The 25,880-nt window shown below is 42.7% G+C and overlaps 1 protein-coding gene and 1 pseudogene across 2 annotated transcripts in view; both read right to left on the reverse strand.

The window, feature by feature from the left end:
- Positions 1-25,880, reverse strand: part of ADAMTS20 (ADAM metallopeptidase with thrombospondin type 1 motif 20) — a 406,022-nt gene that overhangs the window by 129,965 nt on the left and 250,177 nt on the right. For both annotated transcript variants that reach the window (XM_063927338.1, XM_063927339.1), the window contains exons 20-22: positions 15,423-15,633; positions 11,426-11,590; positions 6,089-6,253 (exon numbers count right to left, since the gene is read on the reverse strand). In XM_063927338.1, the coding sequence (XP_063783408.1) occupies positions 6,089-6,253; positions 11,426-11,590; positions 15,423-15,633 (541 nt within the window). The remainder of the gene's footprint in view (positions 1-6,088; positions 6,254-11,425; positions 11,591-15,422; positions 15,634-25,880) is intronic.
- Positions 2,488-2,607, reverse strand: LOC134936882 (5S ribosomal RNA; annotated as a pseudogene).

Genomic DNA, 25,880 nt, shown 5'->3' on the forward strand with positions numbered 1-25,880 from the left:
AGTCTCCCTTATCCAAAATGCTTGGGACCAGAGATATTTTGGATATGGGATTTTTCCGTATTTTGGAATAATTGCATACCATAATGAGATATCATGGTGATGGGACCCAAGTATAAGCACAGAATGCATTTATGTTACATATACACCTTATACACATAGCCTGAAAGTCATTTAATACAATATTTTTAATAACTTTGTGTATTAAACAAAGTTTGTGTACATTGAGCCATCAGAAAACAAAGGTTTCACTATCTCAGTCTCACTCAAAAAAGTCCGTATTTCGGAATATTCCGTATTTCGGAATATTTGGATATGGGATACTCAACCTGTAATATCCTTTTTTTGTGATGGTACTAATCTTCTCATCTATTTTACTCTCTAGGTTTTATGAGTTAATATTAACTGAAAAGTATTTGTTTAAATTGTGAAAAACATACTTTGTAATCAAGTGTAGTTATCATGATGTGATGTGGATTGCAGTGGTAAAAGTTCTGCCTTGTGTTGTATCTAAAATAATCAGATGCCCCATTCAAGCTACAGAGGATCCCTGGATATGTTGACATGTATGTGGATGAAGTGCAGCATAGATAAAGTTTTGTAGATGAATAATAGAAAACACTTATTAGGCTTGACGTGCTGTTCACCTGTGTTAATTGAACAGTTAATGTAGCCACCACATCTCAGATTTTCCTGCAAACACATATGGAAAATCAGCAATACAGGGGTCCTGTGATATGCCCTTCTGTAATGCAATTTACAAAACATCACAGATACTTCAATTGACCACTTAAAATAGAGGGGGGGGGGCACTGAAGTTGCCTCTCAACCAGGGCTCAAGAATGTCTGGTATGATGTTAAACTATCTGCAAATGTGTTTCCATCTGACACACCAGTGAGAGAGCTACGCCACCGATGAGTATAGTGAGGCTTGCTTAGTATTCAATGTTGGTGATTGACCTGTATATCTGCTCCCAACCGGCTGAGTACTGCAAGCTACACTTGGCTATTTGTTATAACTGTGTACTGACTTGATCTGCCTTATGACCTCACTTTGCAACTCTCCCTAGTGTGCTTGCTATATTATTGCGTACCAACTACTTAGATTATAGTTGCATCTAAACCCCTGCTTGCTTATACATGTAAGCGACTTTCAGTGCATCTGCCCGTTGTATATCACTCTGCACTCTCATTACAACACCTCTACATGTTATTCCCTATACAGTTGGGTATTGTTCACTGCTGATTGTTACAAGTCGGTGAGGGTCTGGAACTACAGTTGAGCAACATTTAAAGAGATATACATATGCGGTATATTATTGTGGTTGCCTATCATAAATTGCCATATTCTAAAAAGTGTCCTTGCAATTGGAGTTCTCATGACAAAATACTATAGTTAACAACCCATGATTGCTTGTGACAGTAATGTTGGGAAAATTTGGTATTTTCTACATGTGATCGTTCCAGATCCTGATGTACTGGATTTTCATGTGTGTGTGTGTGTGTGTGTGTGTGTGTGTGTGTGTGTGTGTTGCATGGTCCACATTGAAATGAATGCAATAAATTGTACAATAGTCAGCAAAAATATTTACCATTCAAAATACAGTACAGGTTGAGTATCCCTTATCCAAAATTCAAAATCCCGCATTTTTGGGTCCCCTACTGAGATAATGACATATGTGTTATATACATTATCTATATATATATATATATATATATATATATATATATATATATATATATATAAAATAGGAGTATAGCGCCACGTGTGAGGGAAAAAACACCTAAAAATACAAAATATATATCTATATGTAAACAACACTCCCTTAAAAATAATAGGGTGTCAGCCGTCCCCTGAAAATTTCAGCATTGGTAAGATGCTGTATAGGATTAAGGTGAATATGGGTAGGTAGGGGCTCTGGCGACCAGCTGGTGTTTATATATATAAAAAATATTTAGCGGACTAAAGTAACGTATATAATGGACAGGATAAAAAACTTTTTTTGTAAAAGAATAATAACAATTTATTTTGCCAACAGTAAAAAACACTAGCTTTTAGAAAAACTGTTTTTTCACAAAACTACATATATGATAAAAATGTAGTAAAACAGAATATATACTAAAAAGCGGATATATAAAAATCTTAAGACATAAATAGAATAAAAGAATTTGCAATTATTAAAAAACAGCTTAACTTAAGATGGAGGGTCATACAGGCAATCCCAACGCGTTTCGTCTATCTGACTTCATCAAGGGGTAATGATTGAATGTGCAGAGTAGGCTTATAAACTGGGTGAATTAAAATAAACGTGATAACGTGCATATACAGATATACTCGTATATGCAAGTGCATATACTATGTATATATATCAAGTTTGTATAATTGTGTACATGCACCTATCAGTGCCTTAGTGCGTGCCCACTCAGTTCAGTGATCATGTGTGTCGTATACGTGGGTCCTAGTTTGACACATTAGTGTTTATTACCTATTTTTTACAGTACTTTAGCTTCCCAGGTGGTCTCCCTCTTGGTACTGTTAAAGCCCAACACTGCTTAGCTTCCAAGATCGGACGGGTTTGGGCGTGGAGCCAGTGTGGTATGACTGTATCTATTGGCTTTAAACAAAACACTCATTCTTGTGTCAAATATTTTTATTATCGTGCTCACGAATACAGGTGCACATATAAATTCAATGTGATTAAAGTGAGTGGAAAATGGATGTGAAAGTTTTTTATAATGACCTTATAGAAATGGGGCAATTTCATAACCCTCATTAATGCGCACTCCGCAGCCGCCGATACAGGAAGTGTGGCGGAAGTGCGCATTAACAATAAGAACTATTTACTACACTGTTTTAAAGTACTTACTCAACTCGTTTTTAATATAAAGTCATGGGATGCCTCTCCCTAGCCTATTAATATTGCTCCATCATTGTTTCTCTGCTACCAATTTGAACTATGTGTATGATGCACTTTTACATTATTAATTGACAGGAAGTGATGTCACAGATAGTAACCCCTTATCAGTAGGTATATAAGCCTACTCTGCACATTCAATCATTACCCCTTGATGAAGTCAGATAGACGAAACGCGTTGGGATTGCCTGTATGACCCTCCATCTTAAGTTAAGCTGTTTTTTAATAATTACAAATTCTTTTATTCTATTTATGTCTTAAGATTTTTATATATCCGCTTTTTAGTATATATTCTGTTTTACTACATTTTTATCATATATGTAGTTTTGTGAAAAAACAGTTTTTCTAAAAGCTAGTGTTTTTTACTGTTGGCAAAATAAATTGTTATTATTCTTTTACAAAAAAAGTTTTTTATCCTGTCCATTATATACGTTACTTTAGTCCGCTAAATATTTTTCATATATATAAACACCAGCTGGTCGCCAGAGCCCCTACCTACCCATATTCATATATATATATATATATAGAACAATCCGTGGTTTTTTTCCACATGAACCAGCACACCAAAAAGTAGCAGGAATATTAATTCATTTAATCCATATTAATCCATATTAATTCTCCAAAAGTGCAATGTGCAATGTGCAAGCATAGGCATGGATAATAAAAGTAATACTTAGCAGTTCAATGCATCAAAGTGAGTGGCAGCTCCTACAGCTGTTTCGGTGCTAAAGCACCTTCATCATGGGAATAGCCATCAGAATAGTCTGCCCCAGCCAAACACCACATGTATATATACCAACCAAATCACCAATTAACAAACAAATTACAAAAACCTGTCCATTCAATCATTACACAAATGCTCACCAATCAAATGTGTAGAGTAAGGGTCATCCTGCTCCTCCCCCGCCGTCGCATCTCGCCATAGTCCCAAGTATTTCCTGCATTACACATCAGTTCCCAGCTCCATATTCCGGTGGCCGGAACTATTATCTCAGGTCCGGGCCTTGAGGTACTGCATTCTTCGCTGCACCTCCCGGAAGTGACGCGGTATTAACATCGTCGTCACCTGTCCGGCTTTGCTATGGTCGCTAAGCAACTGGGACTAAACACAATTGACGCTGGCCAGCCAGTGAACGTCAGGCCAATCCCGGAAGTCACATACTCTCTGTTCCGTCCACGCCTATCTATATCGCGTTGCTAGGCAACCGTGATGTAATCACGGATCCTGCACTGCCAATAGCGTTATTGCAGCGGCGGGGGTGTAGGACAGCATTCTCCTCCCTAACACAATAAACATATGCCCTGAATGCATAATGCATCAGTATGTTAGAGCATTAGAAAATAATAACTTAATATAATGATTGAAATGGAATAGACCATGGAATCGCGTCTTGCAAAGAAATTAATAACAATGAATCACTCTATCAGTAATATCATAATTGATAAAACAGGGCGATAAAGAAAATATCTAGCTAGCACTATCTGACTATTTTTAAAAATATATTTCTAGTACAAAGGAATACATCTGTAAATCCCATCCTATTGTTGATGGACCCATCAGACCCATCAGCAAGTCCACAACTATCCGAAAATGATCTATATAAATGAGCTAAAGGACAATTCCTCATTTAACCCTTGTGGGGCCATCGCTTGAAGATTGTAAATCCATTTACATTCTTTTTGCAGTAGGCATTTGTTTCTGTCACCAACTGCAAAAAGAATGTAAATGGATTTACAATCTTCAAGCGATGGCCCCACAAGGGTTAAATGAGGAATTGTCCTTTAGCTCATTTATATAGATCATTTTCGGATAGTTGTGGACTTGCTGATGGGTCTGATGGGTCCATCAACAATAGGATGGGATTTACAGATGTATTCCTTTGTACTAGAAATATATTTTTAAAAATAGTCAGATAGTGCTAGCTAGATATTTTCTTTATCGCCCTGTTTTATCAATTATGATATTACTGATAGAGTGATTCATTGTTATTAATTTCTTTGCAAGACGCGATTCCATGGTCTATTCCATTTCAATCATTATATTAAGTTATTATTTTCTAATGCTCTAACATACTGATGCATTATGCATTCAGGGCATATGTTTATTGTGTTAGGGAGGAGAATGCTGTCCTACACCCCCGCCGCTGCAATAACGCTATTGGCAGTGCAGGATCCGTGATTACATCACGGTTGCCTAGCAACGCGATATAGATAGGCGTGGACGGAACAGAGAGTATGTGACTTCCGGGATTGGCCTGACGTTCACTGGCTGGCCAGCGTCAATTGTGTTTAGTCCCAGTTGCTTAGCGACCATAGCAAAGCCGGACAGGTGACGACGATGTTAATACCGCGTCACTTCCGGGAGGTGCAGCGAAGAATGCAGTACCTCAAGGCCCGGACCTGAGATAATAGTTCCGGCCACCGGAATATGGAGCTGGGAACTGATGTGTAATGCAGGAAATACTTGGGACTATGGCGAGATGCGACGGCGGGGGAGGAGCAGGATGACCCTTACTCTACACATTTGATTGGTGAGCATTTGTGTAATGATTGAATGGACAGGTTTTTGTAATTTGTTTGTTAATTGGTGATTTGGTTGGTATATATACATGTGGTGTTTGGCTGGGGCAGACTATTCTGATGGCTATTCCCATGATGAAGGTGCTTTAGCACCGAAACAGCTGTAGGAGCTGCCACTCACTTTGATGCATTGAACTGCTAAGTATTACTTTTATTATCCATGCCTATGCTTGCACATTGCACATTGCACTTTTGGAGAATTAATATGGATTAATATGGATTAAATGAATTAATATTCCTGCTACTTTTTGGTGTGCTGGTTCATGTGGAAAAAAACCACGGATTGTTCTGTACTGATTGTCTCACCGTGCACCCAGCAAATGATTAAGAAGGTGTGTGCGATTCAATTCGCTTTGTCTATATATATATATATATATATATATATATTATATATACAGTATATATATATAATATGTATGTTATTATCTCAATAGGTGACCCAAAAATGTGGGATTTTGAATTCTGGATAAGGGATACTCATCCGTATAGCAAATTACACATTAGGAAAAATATGTACTGTCTGTAAAGAAAATAATTGTGATGCTTTAGTGGTCACAAACACACATTCGCTGCACACAGAATTGATTTGTACTTACTGATCCCCAGGGTCCTATATGCCAATAAGCACATTCGTGAAGTTCACATGCAATGGCTGATTCAGGCTTGGTGTTTGATTCACAATAATTATCTTTCAGTTGCTCATCATTTAACTGGCATGCCACATGCCGACGCCTGGTTCCTTTTCCACATGTTACATGACACTAAGAAAACACAACCAAAAGGGGAATTTAGTTAGTTTCCTATTCTGCTGTTAAAGAATAGGCTAAACTTAAAATACAAGTTGGCGTATAAAGCAGAATTATTAGCCACATTTTAAAAAATATACGCAAATGTTTCAGAATGGGAGATACAGTATTTGAGATACACTGTGATCATAGAAGCATTTTCCTAGTCAATGGCTCAAAATTTGCGAGACTAAAGATAAATATATTTTTGTTAGCAACATTCTAAGCTAAATTATATGAAAATGTTAAGGCGATGCGGTTAAAAAAAGCATTGAAAGTGAAATGTTGCCTCGTGGATGTTTTCTGAAGGGATATTTTTTTATCTTAACATTTTCATATAATTTAGCTTAGAATGTTGCTAACAAAAATATATTTATCTTTAGTCTCGTAAATTTTGATCATCGCTACTTAAAAATCAGTGGATTTAACATTTATACAGACAAATGGGACTGAAAAGTATAACATAATTGGTTGATGCATCTGTAAAGTAGTAGTGCCCAGATTTATCAAGCCTTGGAGAGTGATAAATAGCACGGTGATAAAGTACCAGCCAATCAGCTCCTAACTGCCATGTTACAGGCTGGGTTTGAAAAATATAAGAATTTAATACCTACCGGTAATTCCTTTTCTCCTAGTCCGTAATGGATACTGGGGTCTTGTACTTTAGTACCATGGGGTATAGATCAGGTCCACTGGAGCCTGGCACTTTAAAACTTTTAGTGTGTGTATGTGTGTGATGGCTCCTCGCCTCTATGCCTCTCCTACCAGACTAAGTCTAGGAAAACTGTGCCCGAGGAGACGGACATAATATGAGAGAAGAATAATACAACAGCGGTGAGGCAACAAGCCGACACACAACCAAGAACGAAAGGAGGGCGCTAACCAGAACAGAGGATAGCAACACCAACCTAACCCGAATAGCACAGCTATTCCAACAACAGAATGGGACCGTAACGTTGGTCCAACCAAATACTTATTCAGGTAAGCAGGAACGAAGCACTGAGACAGGCGCCCAGTATCCACTATGGACTAGGGGAAAAGGAATTAACGATAGGTATTAAATTCCTATTTTCTCTTACGCCCTAATAGATACTGGGGTTTTGTACTTTAGTACCATGGGGAAGTCCCAAAGCACCCAAATGGGTGGGAGAGTGCTGAGACCCCTGTAAAACCGCCTGACCAAACTGAAGGTCATCCTTGGCCAAGTAATTGAACCTATAGAATTTAATAAACGTGTTTAAACAAGTTGCAGCTCAGCACAACTGTAGGGCCGATACACCCCAGGCACCCGCCCAGCAAGACCCCACCGACCTCGTCGAGTGGGCCTGAATAGACGTCTGCAAAGGAAGACCCACCAAAGTACAGGCCTGTTGAATGGTCAGCCTGAGCCAACGAGCAATAAATTGCTTAGAGGCTGGCCGACCAATCTTGGAGGCATCATAAAGGATAAACAGCGAGTCAGATTTCCAAAGACGGCTGTCCATTTGACATAAATCTTTAGAGCCCTGATCACATCTAAGGAGTCAGGACCAACGGAAGCGTCAGACAACACTGGAACCACAATAAGCTGATTTACATGAAAAGCTGACACTACTTTAGGCAAAAACTGAGGATGGGTCCTAAGTTCCGCCCTGTCTTCATGAAAAATCAAAAAAGGGTTCTTACAGGATAAGGCCCCTAATTCTGAGACACACCTGGCAGATGCCAATGCCAATAACATCACCGTCTTCCAGGTGAGAAATTTTAACCCTGTAAGGGTTCAAACCAGTCCGATTGGAGAACAAACAGAACTACATACAAAAGGTGGTTGCATATGAAGAACTCCCTTTAGGAAAGTCTGTACTTCTGGTAACATGGCAAGTTTTTTCTGGAAGAAAATAGAGAGCGCCAAAATCTGGATTTTGATGGAGCCTAAACATAGGTCCATATCCACTCCCGCTTGCAGGAAAAGTAGAAAACGACCGATTCTAAATTCAACAGGAGGAACCTTTCTACTTTCACACCAGAAAACATACTTTTTCCAGATACAATGATAATGTCGTGATGTAACCATCTTCCTGGCCTGGACAATGGTGGAAATAACTCGTGAGGGCATATACTTTCTTGCCAGAACATCCCTCTCAACTTCCAAGCTGTCAAACGTAGCCGCTGCAAGTCTGGATAGATGCACGGACCTTGCTGAAGATTGTCTCGGAGTGGTAGAGGCCAGGGATCTTCTAGATCTAGGAGGTCCGAGTACCATGCCCTTCTTAGTCTTTTTAGCACCCTTGGGATCAGTGGTAGAGGAGGGAACAGGTACACAAACTGGTAAGTCCATGGTGTCATCAGCGCATCCACTTCTACAGCCTGTGGCTCCCTCATTCTGGAACAGTAACAGCATAGCTTCTTGTTGAGACAAGAAGCCCCACCTGTGAATCAACTGTTGAAACACCTGGGGATGTAGGCCCCATATTCCCAGATGGAGGTCATGCCTGCTGAGGAAGTCTGCTTCCCAGTTGTCCACTCCTGGAATGAAGAGGGCTGAGATGGCCCTTGCGTTGGCCTCCAACCAGATGAGGATTTTTGACACCTCTTGCATCGCCACTCTGCTTCTTGTTCCCCTTTGTCGGTTTAAGTATTGAACCTGGATTGCCTGACGCTTCAGGAGATGGGAGGCTTGTAGAAGAGCATTGTAAATTGCCCTGAGTTCCAGGATGTTTATCGGTAAAGTCGATTCCTAAACTGACCATAATACTTGGAACTGGGCCCCTTGGGTCACCGCTCCCCAACGCCGGAGGCTGGCATCTGTTGTCAGTAGAATCCACGAGGGGATATTGAAACTTCTGCCCTCTACCAGGTGAGGAATTTGAAGCCACCATAATAAAGAAATCCGGGATTTCGGAGATAGTGTCACTTCCTGATGCATGTGAAGATGAGAACTCTGCCATTTGTCTAGCAGATCCAGTTGAAATGGCTGGGCATTTAAACCTGCCATATCGGATTGCCTAGTAAGCAGCCACCATCTTGCCCAGTAATCTGATCAAAGATGAATAGACACCCTGCGAGGACTGAGTACCGAGCAGACCATAGCCTGGATAGTCAAAGCCTTGTCCATCAGGAGAAACACCTTTTGAGATACCGTATCCAGTATCATTCCCAGGAACTGAAGACGTTTGGTCTGTTCCAGGTGAGATTTCTGAAAATTTAGGATCCACCCATGATCCGTGAGTAGTCGAGTAGTCAGATCAATGCTGTGCAATAGACGTTCCCTGGACACAGCCTTTATTAGGAGACTGTCCAAATAGGGGACTATGTTCACTCCCATCATGCGTAGCTGCAGCATAACCTTGGTGAAGAACTTCGAAGCTGTGGATAATCCAAAGGGTAAGGCCTGAAACTGGAAATGGTGGTCCAATATTGCGAACCTGAGGTAAGCCTGATGAGGGGGCCACATGAGAATGTGTAGGTAAGCATCCTTTACATCCAGAGACACCAGGAACTCCAACTCCTCCAAAGCGGACACCACTGCCCGCAGGGATTCCATCTTGAATTTGAAAACACGCAGATACGGGTTTAGAGACTTCAGGTTCAAGATGGGGCGCACAGAACCGTCTGGTTTGGGAATGACAAAAAGACTGGAGTAAAAACCCCTGTTGTGTAATGGAGGAGGTACAGGAACTACCACCCCAGTCTGCAAAAGTTTTTGAATAGCCTCTTGCAAGGTAACTTTTGCTGAGGGTAAAGCTGGCAAGCCCAACTTGAAAAACCTGTGAGGAGGGAGTGCTTGAAATTCCAACCGGTATCCTTGGAAAATGAGGTCCCACACCCAAGGATACCAGCAGGACTCTGCCCACACGTGGGCGAAGTGTTGAAGGCGAGTACCCACCTGAAAATCGCCTTGTCGCTGGGGCCAACCATCACGCGGAAGGCTTAGCCGCAAGGAATCTGGTGGTCTGGTCCAGGGAGACAGCAGGGGCAGGTTTACGGGACTTACAACGAGATCCTCTGGAAGCGGTGGAGACCCCTCGGCCTCTGCCTCTGAACCGTGCCACACAAAAGGACTGCAAGGATGGTCCGGTGTAAAAACGTCTAGCAGGTGGCGCAGCCGACGACAGATAGGTAGACTTACCCGCCGTTGCTTGGGAGATCCACTTTTTTACAATCTTTTTAGAATCAGCATCTGCCGCCCATTGACGTAACCACAGAGCTCTGCGTGCTGAGACAGCCATATCAAGCCACACCCTCATCAAGATTATACTGGCCACAGTGGTAAACACATGAGAAATGTATTTAACAGTCCACACAAAGCCTTACAGACAGTGAGCACTGCGGGGCAACAGCCCTGAGCCAGTTTGTCCGCAGCGGGCACCGCAACCCCCCGTGACCGCCACGTGACATGCCACCAAACTGCACCAGGGACCCGCTAACCTGGGCCCCGGTGTAACACTCACCACACCTGGTCTTCGGCATCTTTTAGAGGGTGGCGGCCAGCTGCTGACTTGGGCACACATACTGACAATGTTGGTCCAGTCCTCTCTAAGTCCCACGAAACAGGTGGCCTGCTTGCCAACACTTTACTTCTAAACAAAACAAAACATACCATTTCTACACATAATGTGACTGATCACACAGGGCCTTAACTAGTGGTGCATAAGTGGTGCCGTCACACATAGAGTAGAGCCCTGTGGGCAGCACTGCCGCTGTCCCACGATCTCTGCATCTGGCTAGCAGTGTGGCTTGAACAGCAACCTGTAGCCAGTGTCACTGCTGCCAAGCCGCCCATAGCTTCCTTAAAACAGGAGATGAGCAGGTACATATTTACTCAGATCTCAAAAATGGCATCTCATTGGCTATCTGCTCTCACGTGCTTTGAAAAGCCAATAAGATAAATCTGTATAAATCTAAACTTGTACTAAGTTTGGTGAAAAGAACCAAGTAAATCTGAACCCGCATATCTCTACTTAAAACATGTACACCACAGCCTTTCCAGCCCCCCAGATCATTCTGAGGATGGCCCAGGGATTGCTATTATTCCCATCAATGGTGACTCCGCCCCTCCGCGTGACATCATAATGTCATATTTTCTCCTTTGAAGATAGGATCTTCGCTAGTAAGATAATAAGTAACTTTCACTTTAAATGTTTAGTTTTATATTTATTTAAATATTACCTCACTCCACTCACTGGTAATCCAAACAGGGCACAAATGGTCACTACAGCTTTGGGTTACAATTTCATGCTCCTCTTTGCATTCGCTGTCAGATAAACGATGCCCAAAGTTGCTCATACAATATGCTTCTCTTTTCTGTACTCCTCTTCCACAGCTCTGAGAACACTGCAAATTTACACAAATCAAATATTATTCATTAACTTGTAGCTTTTCTTCTGGTGCTACTCAGTAACAGCACCTTATTGTCAATTCTTAAGTCTCACAACTAGTTCCAAAAACAGGAACACATCAGAACACTCATTTCAGAAACTAATAATATAAGCTGGTGTACAGAAACTACTATACAGGTTGATTCTCTCCATATCCAAAATGCTTGGAGACAGAAGTGTTTTGGATAGGGAATTTTTCTGTAGTTTGGAATATTTGCATACCATAACGAGATATCTTGGGGATAGGGCCCAAGTCTACACACTGGATGCATTTATGTTTCATATACACCTTATACACACAGCCTGAAGGTAATTTTACATCATATTTTTAATAGTTTTGAGCATGAAATAAAGTCTGTGTACATACACAAAATGCATTTATGTTTCATATACACCTTATACACACATCCTGAAGATAAGTGTGTACAATATTTTTAATAACTGTGTGCATTAAACAAAGTTTGTGTACACTGAACCATCAGAAAGCAAAGGTGTCATTATCTCAGTCGCGCTCAAAAAAAATATGTATTTTGGAATATTCCGTATTTCGGAATTTTGAATATAGGAGACTCAACATGTATATTTTATATCAACTTGTACATTTATATAAGTACACTTACTTACTATGTCTGAGTACCCATACCCATTTACCACACACATTACTTCCACATTTAGAGTAAGACTACATGAAAATGCCAGTCACAAATTCTGGACAACAAAAAAATTACAGCTAAGGTTGTATGTTATAAAGGACTTCTAAGAATAATTTAGCTGATTATGTAAGAGATAATATGTAATGAGATGTGTGCATTAAGTATACATATACATGAGCTGTTTCCTTTATATAAGCAACATGCGTAGTGTAATGCTATTAGGTATATAATGGACATTGCTCTTTATATAATGTTGTTATAAATGAAATTGTTTTTTTAGGAGGTTTATGTTTTATATATATATATAGGGGTATATGCAATTAGCGGCGAATCGCGGCAAATTATCGGCCGTTTTTCAATTCGACAGTCTAATTTCGGCAAGTGGGTGCCGAAATTGACCATATGCAATAAAAAACGGATTCGACAGTCCCGCTGCCGAAAAACGGCCGATTTGACGGATTTGTTCTGATTTTTTAAAAACGGGAAAAAACACGGAAAAAAATGGCGTGGGGTCCCCCCTCCAAAGCATAACCAGCCTCGGGCTCTTCGAGCTGGTCCTGGTTCTAAAAATCCGGGGGGGAAATGGACAGGGGATCCCCCGTATTTTTAAAACCAGCACCGGGCTCTGCGCCTGGTGCTGGTGCAAAAAATACGGGGGACAAGAAGAGTAGGGGTACCCCGTATTTTTTACACCAGCATCGGGCTCCACTAGCTGGACAGATAATGCCACAGCCGGGGGTCACTTTTATACAGCGCCCTGCGGCCGTGGCATTAAATATCCAACTAGTCACCCCTGGCCGGGGTACCCTGGGGGAGTGGGGACCCCTTCAATCAAGGGGTCCCCCCCCCAGCCACCCAAGGGCCAGGGGTGAAGCCCGAGGCTGTCCCCCCCATCCAAGGGCTGCGGATGGGAGGCTGAGAGCCTTGAGAAAATGTAAAGAATATTGATTTTTCCTGTAGTACTACAAGTCCCAGCAAGCCTCCCCCGCAAACTGGTACTTGGAGAACCACAAGTACCAGCATGCGGGAGAAAAACGGGCCCGCTGGTACCTGTAGTACTACTGGAAAAAAAATACCCAAATAAAAACAGGAGAGACACACCTTGAGAGTAAAACTTTATTGCACACCTGCGGACACACACATACTTACCTATGTTGACCCGCCGACTGCCACGTCTCCTGATCCGACGATCCGGGGTACCTGTGAATCAAATTATACTCACCTCAATCCAGTGTCCAGATATAAATCCTCGTACTTGGCAAAAAAAGAAAACGAACAGCCGAACCAGCGGACTGAAAGGGGTCCCATGTTTACACATGAGACCCCTTTCCCCGAATGCCGGGACACCACGTGACTCCTGTCACCGAGGTCCCTTCAGCCAATCAGGAAGCGCTACTTCGTTGCACTCGCCTGATTGGCTGTATGCGCGTGTGACCTCAGACAGCGCATCGCAAAGCCTCTCCATTACTTTCAATGGTGGGAACTTTGCGGGTAGCGGTGAGGTTACCCGCGGTCAGCCGCTGACCGCGGGTGACCTCACCGCTGACGCAAAGTTCCCACCATTGAGTATAATGGAGAGGCTTTGCGAGACGCTGTCTGACAGCTCAGACGTGCAGCCAATCAGCAGAGTGGCAGGACGTTGCGCTCGCTGATTGGCAGAAGGGACCTCGGTGACAGCAGTCACGTGGGGTCCCGGCATTCAGGGAAAGGGGTCTCATGTGTAAACATGGGACCCCTTTCAGTCCGCTGGTTCGGCTGTTCGTTTTCTTTTTTTGCCAAGTACGAAGGTTTATATCTGGACACTGGATTGAGGTGAGTATAATTTGATTCACAGGTACCCCGGATCGTCGGATCAGGAGACGTGGCAGTCGGCGGGTCAACATAGGTAAGTATGTGTGTGTCGGCAGGTGTGCAATAATGTTTTACTCTCAAGGTGTGTGTCTCCTGTTTTTATTTGGGTATTTTTTTTTCCAGTAGTACTATAGGTACCAGCGGGCCCGTTTTTCTCCCGCATGCTGGTACTTGTGGTTCTCCAAGTACCAGCTTGTGGGGGAGGCTTGCTGGGACTTGTAGTACTACAGGAAAAAACAATATTCTTTACATTTTCTCAAGGCTATCAGCCTCCCATCCGCAGCCCTTGGATGGGGGGGACAGCCTCAGGCTTCACCCCTGCCCCTTGGGTGGCTGGGGGGGGGGGCCCCTTGATTGAAGGGGTCCCCAGTCCCCCAGGGTACCCCGGCCAGGGGTGACTAGTTGGATATTTAATGCCACGGCCGCAGGGCGCTGTATAAAAGTGACCCCCGGCTGTTGCATTATCTGTCCAGCTAGTGGAGCCCGATGCTGGTGTAAAAAATACGGGGGACCCCTACTCTTTTTGTCCCCCGTATTTTTTGCACCAGCACCAGGCGCAGAGCACGGTGCTGGTTTTAAAAATACGGGGGATCCCCTGTCCATTTTTTCCCCGGATTTTTAGAACCAGGACCGGCTCGAAGAGCCCGAAGCTGGTTATTCTTTGAAGGGGGGACCCCACGCCATTTTTTTCCGGGATTTTACCATTCCATCTAAAAAATATATATATATATATATATATTTTTAAAAATATATAAATAATACTTGTGCCTCCCAAAAAGACAAACCAAGTACCTAATCCCTTCTAATATAAATAGATATGCTGTTGCCAATAAAAAAAACACCCAAAAAACCATGTTTTAATTTTTTTTTAATTAGATTCACCCACCAAAGTGTGGCGGATTGAAAATTACGAATTTACTGTTTAAAAGCACTGTTGTCGAATTTCCAAACTTCAATTGAATATACTTTTGTCGAATTGCCGCATTTGTACCATTGCAGAAAAGTCGAATTTGACAAATGTCGAATTTCAAAAAGTCGAATTTTGTGAGTCCGTTTTTTTGACGGAAAGTACTGAATTGCATTGTCGATTTTTTTTTTTGGCGAAAAAGTCCAGTTTTTCGACAATTTCGGGAATTCGACCGCAATTGCATATACCCCATAACCTCCACCACCAGCAGTTTTACATTTTTGTCAATTAAACAATGCACTATTTCATGTCTTCTATCGTATTTGTACAGTATATCCTAAATGAAGTTAAACCATATTACACAAACGCATACACACCTGTGTCCATTCAGAATAGCGCCAGACAGCAGACAGACAATCTCCATGGCAAGGTTCCCGGGTTGGAGGTTTTTGATGACTGTTACAAAATGTATCTTCCACTGGAGTAGTCAAGCCTCTTATAGAGGAATATTTTATACAACGTACATCTAGAGACCGATGTCCAGGTCCACACTGTGCTGAACATTCACTTTTACCAATGACATACCACCTGTAACATAAAGCATTAGACAGAGCTAAAGCTTTTAATAACAGTGACACGCTCATCACTAGGGAGAATAAGTGATTTCATTTTACACTCTTCAAAATCTAATTTTTATGTGATCAGAATAAAATTTGTTACCTTGAAAGCAAAGGAAAAGTAGTATCTCATGTAACTTGAAATATACAGTAAATTGATGTTACTATTTATAATTCTTATGAATAAGCAGTTAACTAATCAAATATACTACAAAGCTTTATTTTCAGGTGCTACTTACATAGACATTATAAATTAAGCTGTGAAAATTGTCATATAAAAAATATGAACAAGGTGAGTTATTATGAAATGTTTAGTAGTTAAATCAGACGATTTATATTGGGAGCCTTCAGAAAAAAATAAATGATTTTTTTAATTAGTTATTTTAAAAATCAATTTATCAAGTAACAAAGTCAAAAGCTATCTATGAAATAGCTTCAGGGGAACTCTCATATGAAATAAGTTTATAACTGTAATCTATTTTGAGAAATATAAGTTTACAGTTAATCCATAATAATACACAATTGGCAGTTAAAGCCATGGAATGGTCAGTGGAGGCTTACGCACCCTGGTGCAGGTGTACTAAGCCTTGTAGAGTGATAAAGTGGAGAGAGATAAACTACCAACCAATCAGCTAGTGTTGTTTTTCAAACACAGTTGGTAACATGGCAGTTAGGAGCTGATTAGCTGGCACTTTATCTGTCTCCACTTAATCATTCTGAAAGGCTTAGTACATCTCCCACATATGTCAGAAAACAAAAGGAAAGTACATTTTTGGTATAGCAATTTTAATATTAACTAGATAGGGAATCTAGTTAATATTAAAATTGCTATACCAAAAATGTACTTTCCTTTTGTTTTCTGACAGTTGTTTATGTAATAAGACTGGCTATTGTACATACATGGGGATAAAATACCTGATTCTAAAAAGACAAACAGCAGGATCCCAATGGTCAGAATCCCGACACATCCTGGAGGTAATTGCACTAGGAAGAGGGTTAGGGTTAGGCTACAGGAGTGGAGAAAGTTAGAGTTTAGCTGCAGGGGGCTTAAGGTTAGGATGTGGGTGGGGGAGGTTATGGTTAGGTTGGGGGAGGGGCAGGTTAGGGTAAAAATACTTACTGGTTTGAGTCAGGATTCGTGCCACCGGGATCTCACTGTCAGTCTTCTGACTGTTGGGATCCTGACTGACGGTATTTTGCACCCATCCCCATACATGATGGCATTCATTATTTTGCATTGCATACAGTAATTGAGATTCCAGCCTTAACAAATTGATTGAACTTTAAAGTATCCTGAATTCCCCTTGTCTATGCATGCTAAAGAACATTGTAAATAAAGAAATCTGCAAATAGTTATTTGTATGTAAATTAATGTATTTAAAAATGCAAATGTAAGTATTTCATGTGGAATATAAACAAATGTTAATGAGCAGTAGAATGGTGCATAATATACCTGTACTGTATACCAGCACTGCTCAGTACAAGCTTTGCAAAAGCTGGATACCTTAACAGAAGCTACACAAATAGAAATCTCAGCAGGAACAGCCACCAACAAAGATAATGCAGAGCGAGCATTACCGAAGCTCATTAAATTGATGTTCTCCTGTGTTTTGCAGCTGGTAAAGTAGCTGTGCATCATTTTGACACCCATCAACCTACAAATTACTGCAGTGTGGCAAATCTTAATCAGCCATACAACAGACCGAAAGAATGTAAGGAAAGAAAATAAACTCAGTAGATAGCACCATATACAGAGTTTCTTTCAGAAGAGTTTCTTATATAAAGTGTCAACCAATCACATAGTAGTAGGGAAAACATTTCCCACCTACAGTTCCCATTTTTTAATTTGTAAAAAGATTTTCCTGAAGTGCAGAGTAGGCTCCAGGTAAGAAATTATCTGTGTGCCTCTGTAGAAAGTAGAGGACAGAAAAATAAAAGTTTGACATTTGGCAGAAGACTTGGACTTAAATCAAAAGGATGAAGGATATTCATTGTAGTGCAGCATATAATTGAATACATCTATCCTCATATACCTAGCGTCAGTACGCCTTTAGACTAAATTGTGCACATTGCAGATGCAACAAAACAGACACAGCTCATAGTGTACTAATGACACTGGGAAGTGACTTTAACCACATAGGAATTATTTTTAAACACATATAAAGTTGAAGAAGCAAAAAGAGAGTGGAAGGGCTCATGAGAGAGGAGATAACAGCGACAGAAGAAAAGAGAGGAAAAGGGAAAAAATATTCAGTAAAAATAAGATTTTACTTACCGATAAATCTATTTCTCGTAGTCCGTAGTGGATGCTGGGGACTCCGTCAGGACCATGGGGAACAGTGGCTCCGCAGGAGACAGGGCACAAAAGTAAAAGCTTTAGGATCAGGTGGTGTGCACTGGCTCCTCCCCCTATGACCCTCCTCCAAGCCTCAGTTAGGATACTGTGCCCGGACGAGCGTACACAATAAGGAAGGATTTTGAATCCCGGGTAAGACTCCTACCAGCCACACCAATCACACTGTACAACCTGTGATCTGAACCCAGTTAACAGCATGATAACAGCGGAGCCTCTGAAAAGATGGCTCACAACAATAATAACCCGATTTTTGTAACAATAACTATGTACAAGTATTGCAGACAATCCGCACTTGGGATGGGCGCCCAGCATCCACTACGGACTACGAGAAATAGATTTATCGGTAAGTAAAATCTTATTTTCTCTGACGTCCTAGTGGATGCTGGGGACTCCGTCAGGACCATGGGGATTATACCAAAGCTCCCAAACGGGCGGGAGAGTGCGGATGACTCTGCAGCACCGAATGAGAGAACTCCAGGTCCTCTTTAGCCAGGGTATCAAATTTGTTGAATTTTACAAACGTGTTCTCCCCCGACCACGTAGCTGCTCGGCAGAGTTGTAATGCCGAGACCCCTCGGGCAGCCGCCCAGGATGAGCCCACCTTCCTTGTGGAATGGGCCTTGACAGATTTAGGCTGTGGCAGGCCTGCCACAGAATGTGCAAGTTGAAATGTGCTACAAATCCAACGAGCAATCGTCTGCTTAGAAGCAAGAGCACCCAGTTTGTTGGGTGCATACAGGATAACAGCGAGTCAGTTTTCCTGACTCCAGCCGTCCTGGAAACCTATATTTTCAGGGCCCTGACAACATCTAGCAACTTGGAGTCCTCCAAGTCCCTAGTAGCCGCAGGTACCACAATAAGCTGGTTCAGGTGAAACGCTGACACCACCTTAGGAAGAAACTGGGGACGAGTCCGCAGTTCTGCCCTGTCCGAATGGACAATCAGATATGGCTTTTGTGAGACAAAGCCGCCAATTCTGACACTCGCCTGGCCGAGGCCAGGGCCAACAGCATGGTCACTTTCCATGTGAGATATTTCAAATCCACAGATTTGAGCGGTTTAAAATGTGATTTGAGGAATCCCAGAACTACGTTGAGATCCCACAGTGCCACTGGAGGTACAAAAAGGGGGTTGTATATGCAATACTCCCTTGACAAACTTCTGGACTTCAGGAACTGAAGCCAATTCTTTCTGGAAGAAAATTTACAGGGCCGAAATTTGAACCTTAATGGACCCCAATTTGAGGCCCATAGACACTCCTGTTTGCAGGAAATGCAGGAATCGACCGAGTTGAAATTTCTTCGTGGGGCCTTCCTGGCCTCACACCACGCAACATATTTTCGCCACATGTGGTGATAATGTTTTGCGGTCACCTCCTTCCTGGCTTTGACCAGGGTAGGAATGACCTCTTCCGGAATGCCTTTTTCCCTTAGGATCTGGCGTTCCACCGCCATGCCGTCAAACGCAGCCGCGGTAAGTCTTGGAACAGACCTGGTACTTGCTGAAGCAAGTCCCTTCTTAGCGGCAGAGGCCATGAGTCCTCTGTGAGCATTTCTTGAAGTTCCGGGTGCCACGTCCTTCTTGGCCAATCCGGAGCCACGAGTATAGTTCTTACTCCTCTACGTCTTATAATTCTCAGTACCTTGGTTATGAGAAGCAGAGGAGGGAACACATACACCGACTGGTACACCCACAGTGTTACCAGAACGTCCACAGATATTGCTTGAGGGTCTCTTGACCTGGCGCAATACCTGTCCAGTTTTTTGTTCAGGCGGGACGCCATCATGTCCACCTTTGGTCTTTCCCAACGGTTCACAATCATGTGGAATACTTCCCGATGAAGTCCCCACTCTCCCGGGTGGAGGTCGTGCCTGCTGAGGAAGTCTGCTTCCCAGTTGTCCACTCCCGGAATGAACACTGCTGACAGTGCTATCACATGATTTTTCGCCCAGCGAAGAATCCTTGCAGTTTCTGCCATTGCCCTCCTGCTTCTTGTGCAGCCCTGTCTGTTTACGTGGGCGACTGCCGTGATGTTGTCCCACTGGATCAATACCGGCTGACCTTGAAGCAGAGGTCTTGCTAAGCTTAGAACATTGTAAATTGCCCTTAGCTCCAGTATATTTATGTGGAGAGAAGTCTCCAGACTTGATCACACTCCCTGGAAATTTTTTTTTCCCTGTGTGACTGCTCCCCAGCCTCTCAGGCTGGCATCCGTGGTCACCAGGACCCAGTCCTGAATGCCGAGTCTGCGGCCCTTTAGTAGATGAGCACTCTGCAGCCACCGCAGAAGAAACACCCTTGTCCTTGGAGACAGGGTTATCCGCTGATGCATCTGAAGATGCGATCCGGACCATTTTTCCAGCAGATCCCACTGAAAAGTTCTTGCGTGAAATCTACCGAATGGAATCGCTTCGTAAGAAGCCACCATTTTTCCCAGGACCCTTGTGCAATGATGCACTGACACTTTTCCTGGTTTTAGGAGGTTCCTGACTAGCTCGGATAACTCCCTGGCTTTCTTCTCCGGGAGAAACACCTTTTTCTGGACTGTGTCCAGAATCATCCCTAGGAACAGCAGACGTGTCGTCGGAAACAGCTGCGGTTTTGGAATATTTAGAATCCACCCGTGCTGTCGTAGAACTACTTGAGATAGTGCTACTCCGACCTCCAACTGTTCTCTGGACCTTGCCCCTATCAGGAGATCGTCCATTTTCTTTGAAGAAGAATCATCATTTCGGCCATTACCTTGGTAAGGACCCGGGGTGCCGTGGACAATCCAACCGGCAGCGTCTGAAACTGATAGTGACAGTTCTGTACCACGAACCTGAGGTACCCTTGGTGAGAAGGGCAAATTGGGACATGGAGGTAAGCATCCCTGATGTCCCGGGACACCATATAGTCCCCTTCTTCCTGGTTCGCTATCACTGCTCTGAGTGACTCCATCTTGATTTGAACCTTTGTATGTAAGTGTTCAACTATTTCAGATTTAGAATAGGTCTCACCGAGCCGTCTGGCTTCAGTACCACAATATAGTGTGGAATAATACCCCTTTCCTTGTTGTAGGAGGGGTACTTTGATTATCACCTGCTGGGAATACAGCTTGTGAATTGTTTCCACTACTGCCTCCCTGTCGGAGGGAGACGTTGGTAAAGCAGACTTCAGGAACCTGCGAGGGGGAGACGTCTCGAATTTCCAATCTGTACCCCTGGGATACTACTTGTAGGATCCAGGGGTCCACTTGCGAGTGAGCCCACTGCGTGCTGAAACTCTTGAGACGACCCCCCCCACCGCACCTGAGTCCGCTTGTACGGCCCCAGCGTCATGCTGAGGACTTGGCAGAAGCGGTGGAGGGCTTCTGTTTCTGGGAATGGGCTGCCTGCTGCAGTCTTCTTCCCTTTCCTCTATCCCATGGCAGATATGACTGGCCTTTTGCCCGCTTGCCCTTATGGGGACGAAAGGACTGAGGCTGAAAAGACGTTGTCTTTTTCTCCTTTATACGGCAATACTTCCATGTGCCGTTTGGAATCTGCATCACCTGACCACTGTCGTGTCCATAAACAACTTCTGGCAGATATGGACATCGCACTTACTCTTGATGCCAGAGTGCAAATATCCCTCTGTGCATCTCGCATATATAGAAATGCATCCTTTAAATGCTCTATAGTCAATAAAATACTGTCCCTGTCAAGGGTATCAATATTTTCAGTCAGGGAATCCGACCAAGCCACCCCAGCGCTGCACATCCAGGCTGAGGCGATCGCTGGTCGCAGTATAACACCAGTATGTGTGTATATACTTTTTAGGATATTTTCCAGCCTCCTATCAGCTGGCTCCTTGAGGGCGGCCCTATCTGGAGACGGTACCGCCACTTGTTTTGATAAGCGTGTGAGCGCCTTATCCACCCTAAGGGGTGTTTCCCAACGCGCCCTAACTTCTGGCGGGAAAGGGTATACCGCCAATAATTTTCTATCGGGGGAAACCCACGCATCATCACACACTTCATTTAATTTATCTGATTCAGGAAAAACTACAGGTAGTTTTTTCACACTCCACATAATACCCTTTTTTGTGGTACTTGTAGTATCAGAAATATGTAACACCTCCTTCATTGCCCTTAACAAGTAACGTGTGGCCCTAAAGGAAAATACGTTTGTTTCTTCACCGTCGACACTGGAGTCAGTGTCCGTGTCTGTGTCTGTGTCGACCGACTGAGGTAAAAGGACGTTTTAACGCCCCTGACGGTGTTTGAGACGCCTGGACAGGTACTAATTGGTTTGCCGGCCGTCTCATGTCGTCAACCGACCTTGCAGCGTGTTGACATTATCACGTAATTCCTTAAATAAGCCATCCATTCTGGTGTCGACTCCCTAGAGAGTGACATCACCATTACAGGCAATTGCTCCGCCTCCTCACCAACATCGTCCTCATACATGTCGACACACACGTACCGACACACAGCACACACACAGGGAATGCTCTGATAGAGGACAGGACCCCACTAGCCCTTTGGGGAGACAGAGGGAGAGTTTGCCAGCACACACCAAAAACGCTATAATTATACAGGGACAACCTTTATATAAGTGTTTTTCCCTTATAGCATTTTAATATATATAGTCATATCGCCAAATAAGTGCCCCCCCTCTCTGTTTTAACCCTGTTTCTGTAGTGCAGTGCAGGGGAGAGCCTGGGAGCCTTCCCACCAGCATTTCTGTGAGGGAAAATGGCGCTGTGTGCTGAGGAGAATAGGCCCCGCCCCCTTTTCGGCGGGCTTCTTCTCCCGTTTTTCTGAGACCTGGCAGGGGTTAAATACATCCATATAGCCCCCAGGGGCTATATGTGATGTATTTTTAGCCAGAATAAGGTACTATCATTGCTGCCCAGGACGCCCCCCCCAGCGCCCTGCACCCTCAGTGACCGCTGCTATGAAGTGTGCTGACAACAATGGCGCACAGCTGCAGTGTTGTGCGCTACCTTATGAAGACTGAAAAGTCTTCTGCCGCCGGTTTCTGGACCTCTTCACTTTTCGGCATCTGCAAGGGGGTCGGCGGCGCGGCTCCGGGACGAACCCCAGGGTGAGACCTGTGTTCCGACTCCCTCTGGAGCTAATGGTGTCCAGTAGCCTAAGAAGCCAATCCATCCTGCACGCAGGTGAGTTCACTTCTCTCCCCTAAGTCCCTCGATGCAGTGAGCCTGTTGCCAGCAGGACTCACTGAAAATAAAAAACCTAACAAAACTTTTACTCTAAGCAGCTCTTTAGGAGAGCCACCTAGATTGCACCCTTCTCGGCCGGGCACAAAAATCTAACTGAGGCTTGGAGGAGGGTCATAGGGGGAGGAGCCAGTGCACACCACCTGATCCTAAAGCTTTTACTTTTGTGCCCTGTCTCCTGCGGAGCCGCTGTTCCCCATGGTCCTGACGGAGTCCCCAGCATCCACTAGGACGTCAGAGAAATACCGATTATTCCAAAATACGTATTTTTTTTGAGTGAGCGTGAGATCCCCTTTAGAATGTAAGCTCTCACGAGCAGGGCCCTCTTCCCTCATGTGCTTATCCTTTCTTACTTTAATAATCTTCAACTGCATCAACTCCAGCAGTCTTCTGCACCTGATACTTATTCCAGTGTCATCTGCTGATGTAACTATGTTTATTTACCCTGTACTTGTCCTACTCTGTCATCAACTGTAAGTTGCTGTTTTCCTGTTTGATTATTTATGTACTCTGTAATTGGGCGCTGCGGAACCCTTGTGGCGCCATATAAATAAAGGATAATAATAGTGAAACCTTTGTTTTCTGATGGCTCAATGTACACAAACTTTGTTTAATACACAGTTATTAAAAATATTGTATTAAATTACCTTCAGGCTGTGTGTATAAGGTGTATATGAAACATAAATGCATTCTGTGCTTAGACATGGGTCCCATCGCAATGATATCTCATTATGGTATGCAATTATTCCAAAATACAGAAAAATCCGGTATCCAAAGTACTCCTGGTCCCAAGCATTTTGGATAAGGGATACTCAACTTGTATGAGGCAATGGAGGGGACAACAGCTTGTGTATATACAATATGTATAGCTATGTGTCCCACAAGAGGACCAGTTGGACACAAGGTCTGTTACAGTGAGCTGGAATTTACCAGGTAGATGCTCTGTGAGGAGGTAAGGAGACAGCTTTGCAGGAAGCTATGTAGAGAGCCCAGCTTTAGGTCATTGCTGGTCTGGCAAGTCAGAGAGGGCTCTGAAAGCAGCTGAGGATACATATCAATAGCACTTGAGACACTGGGATGAGGTATTGAATATAATAATAATAATAATAATAATAATAATAATTTTATTTATATAGTGCTATTCCCAAACAGGACTCAAGGTGATTAGAGCAACTGGATGTAAAATATTACAAACAAAGATGTAACTTTATATAGTAACAATTTTAAGTGGAAAAAATGCTTGTGCAATGGTGCCAGGTGATAATAGTGAGAAAGAGTTCATAGCAGTTACATATAATTTACTTACTGTAAGTAAGATAGTATCACAATCACCAGGTTAAAAATGCCTAATGTGAAAAGATTGGTAGTGAGAGCAGCTGATTGTTACTATGGACAGTAAAGTTGAAATAAAAGCAGCTCCAGAGATGAAGTTTACAGGTCCACAAATAACAATAAAGAAGGGAAAAGGCACTTGGTAATTTAAATTGAAGTAATTCTGTTCTAGTGCTAACATATGTGAAAAGTGTAACTTGCAGATACATTCTCATGATTCAATTAAAAGAGTGACAATGTAGCATGAAAGTCAAACCAAAGAAAAAGAAGACTCTTTTTTGGGAACACTCTTACAGAAAAACAGGCTATTAAAAGTCACCGACAAAGTGATGGAAGAGAGACTTCAACAAGGATTCCCTCAACATGTGCTGAATATAGACTCAGTGGTAATCATTTGCCACCTGTTCATGCCAATGAAAGCATAATTATGTTTAACTTATCAGGTTGTTAGATAGAAACCATTACACCTTGCATGTTAAACTAGGCACTGAGCAAAAACAAAGAATAACTTTGAGCTGATCCTTTCACATTTTGCTATAATAGATAAGTGGGAAAAAAAACAGATTGGGTTTTTTTTCTACATGAATGTAACACAAGTAAAAGATAGATACATTATAGAGAACGTTGAGAATAAAATCTTTAAACAGGAATTTCCAATCAAACTGAAGTGACTATTCACATAAAATGTAATTAAATTGGCTAATAATATCAATGAAGAAAATATATTGGGAGAGATGTGCAGTACAATCCACCACAAGAATTCAATTCTGAAGTAACCATCTGAAACACATTTTGGGGTAGATTTCCGGGATGTAGTTATGTGACCAGCGGGCAACATCCCATCTTGCCCTTTGCTATGGGCAACATCCCATCTTAAACAGAACTCCCATCTTAGAAAATTTACACCTAGCTATCATTTAACTAGTACATTCTAGGAAAATATTTTTTTATTATTATCTCGAATCCCATTGGTTGATATGGGAAACATCTCCACTTTACTTTCTAAAAAGTTTTGTAAATTTACACCATGCAGACTAATGTAATATCTATTGTCACTATATGCCTGATGTTTGGTTGTCCTCATGTTTGTAAGCAAAGCAAAAACGTAGGCAACTGGGCAAAACCATATTGCACTGCAGGTGGGGCAGAAGTAATATGTGCAAAGACATTTAGATTTGGGCAGTGGTGGATCCAGGAGGAGGCATGTGGGTTCTGTTGTTGTCTCCGTCAGATTTAATAGAAGGCACTAGGACCCGCCGAAACTCTAAACAGCTCTCATCAAGAGCTCTCTGTGCAGTGTGATAATAAAAGATGACTGAGGGGGA

The sequence above is a fragment of the Pseudophryne corroboree genome, chromosome 6 (genome assembly GCF_028390025.1).
Source record: "Pseudophryne corroboree isolate aPseCor3 chromosome 6, aPseCor3.hap2, whole genome shotgun sequence".
Lineage (NCBI taxonomy): Eukaryota > Metazoa > Chordata > Amphibia > Anura > Myobatrachidae > Pseudophryne > Pseudophryne corroboree.